Genomic DNA, 1,941 nt, shown 5'->3' with positions numbered 1-1,941 from the left:
CTCGCGGCGCATCGTGTCGGCGGAGCTGGCGGCCGATATGTGCTCGCACCACTTCGTGGACGAGCCCATGCCGTGGATGGCGGCGGAGTTGGCGCGGCAGCAGATCGAGGGCAAACTCTGCTGCCCGCGGTGCGCCGCCAAGGTGGGCGGCTACAGCTGGAAAGGCTCGCGGTGCTCGTGCGGCAAGTGGATGGTGCCGGCGTTGCACTTACAGGCGGCCAAGGTGGACTCCATGCGAGCGGCCGCCAGCCCGGGCGAGTAGACCGCGGGCGTGCCGCGGGCGTGCCGCGCGCTACTCGAGCGTCATGTCCACGTCCGAGTCGTCGCACGCGCGGGAGGGCGGCGCCAGCGTGGACGAGGGGCGCGTGGCCGCGCTCGGCGCCGGGAGCACGGAGCCCGTGGACACCGACGCGGACGTGGCCGCGCCGCTCGCGGGCCAGAGGCTGTGGTCGTGCTGGTACTCGACGTCCGCGGCCATGTACGCGGCGGGGCCGGCGTCCGAGCCGACGTCCAAGTCCGCGTCGGGCACGCCCGCGTCCAAGTCCAGGTCCGCGTCGGGCACGCCCGCGTCCAAGTCCACGTCGGGGAACAGCACGCCCATGGCCGCGAGGCCCGGCGCCAGGGTGTTTGCCGGCGCCAGGGTGTTCGGGGGCAGCGCGTCCCCCGCCCCCAGCGGACTTCCCGCCGCAGCAAGCCCCAGCGCGTCGCCCGCGTGGCTGGCCACCAGGTTCTCCGCGTGGCCGCCCGGCGCGTCGTCGGCCGCGGCCAAGCACGCCTCCTCGGCGAGCTCGCGCATGGTGCGGTGGACGCCCACGGGCGCAAGCGTGGCGTGCCCCGTGGCCCGGAGCCGGCGCAACGTGTCGAGCCGCGCCAGCACGCGCGGCAGAAGCACCGCCACGTCGCGGCCGCCGCCCCACGCCGCCCGCTGCACCGCGCGGCTGTACTCGGCCACGGCCTCGCTCGGCCCACACTGCGCCGGCGAGTACGCGGCGAGCGGCGGCGCGTGCTGGACGGCGCCGGGCGGCATGGCGGCGCCGCCCGCGGCCACGCAGTGAAGGTGCCCGCGGTGCTCGTGGCCACGGCCGCCGTGGCCGTGGGCGTGGTTTTGAGCACCGTGGTTCTCGGGGCCGTGGTTCTCGTGGGCGTGGTTCTCGGGGCCGTGGTTCTCGTGGGCGTGGTTTTCGGGGCCGCGGGTTTCGTGGACGCGGGCGGTCCACGCCGTGTGCTTGCGCCACGGCGCGTAGGCGTCCATGGAGGCGGGCGCGGGCGAGTACATGGGTGGAGAAACGCGTTGGGCGTGGTGTTTGTGGAGAAGACGGGGGGTTGGGGTTGGGCCGTTTCGCGCCTGGCCCTGGGGTCCTGGGTGTCACGTGGTATCCGCCATGTAGGCATCCCTCACGTGGCAAGAGGAAAAAACTTCCGTACAGGGAAAGTTTTTTCCCTTTCCTTTCTTCCTCAAGGGTTTTTAGGGAATAGTAGTATTCTAAGGATCCGAAGTACCGTACATACTTGAATTGAGAAATCTGATACTGAAACTGGGGCCGCGTCCTCGCGCGCGGGGCCGCGCCCGCCTCCAGGGCAAAGTTTGTACTTTATGTGGTACGAAATAGAATATTGAAATACATCATATAATGACTGTTGAAGATGTTGGCAGTAACTTCGTATAAAAAAATACAAGGGGGTATTTATGTTTATGTTGATGTAAATATCATCATGATTTATAAGTGGCTCCAGGGCAGAAGGGCAGAAGCTTGAGTCTGTTGTTTCCCTTTGGGGCTGGGGCACTTTCCTGGGGATTGAATGCCTACGAGGTGGGGGACAATTACTTTGTTCTCAGAGCCATCTGGTCTCTAGGGGCAATCATACTGTACTATGTTATGATATGTTATGATATGTTATGATATGTTATGATGTGTTATTGGTATTTATTATATTATATTA

At 65.4% G+C, this 1,941-nt stretch overlaps 2 protein-coding genes across 2 annotated transcripts in view; one reads left to right on the top strand and one right to left on the bottom strand.

Moving 5' to 3' along the window:
- Positions 1–262, top strand: part of YVH1 (tyrosine protein phosphatase) — a gene marked incomplete at both ends in the record, with an annotated part of 1,043 nt that extends 781 nt beyond the window's left edge. Inside the window, one exon of the mRNA XM_018856826.1 lies at positions 26–262. Within this exon, the coding sequence (XP_018714072.1) occupies positions 26–262 (237 nt within the window). The remainder of the gene's footprint in view (positions 1–25) is intronic.
- Positions 263–292: 30 nt separating this feature from the next.
- METBIDRAFT_9837 (uncharacterized protein) lies at positions 293–1,276 on the bottom strand (the record flags this gene model as incomplete). Its single annotated transcript, XM_018859470.1, has 1 exon — positions 293–1,276. One exon carries the CDS (start codon positions 1,274–1,276, stop codon positions 293–295), a length of 984 nt encoding a protein of 327 aa, XP_018714071.1.
- Between the last annotated feature and the right edge of the window lie 665 nt (positions 1,277–1,941).

Source organism: Metschnikowia bicuspidata (genome assembly GCF_001664035.1).
Source record: "Metschnikowia bicuspidata var. bicuspidata NRRL YB-4993 chromosome Unknown METBIscaffold_1, whole genome shotgun sequence".
Classification (NCBI taxonomy): Eukaryota; Fungi; Ascomycota; class Pichiomycetes; order Serinales; family Metschnikowiaceae; genus Metschnikowia; species Metschnikowia bicuspidata.
Note: the sequence above shows the minus strand (reverse complement) of the source record. Positions and strands in the feature narration are given on the sequence as shown.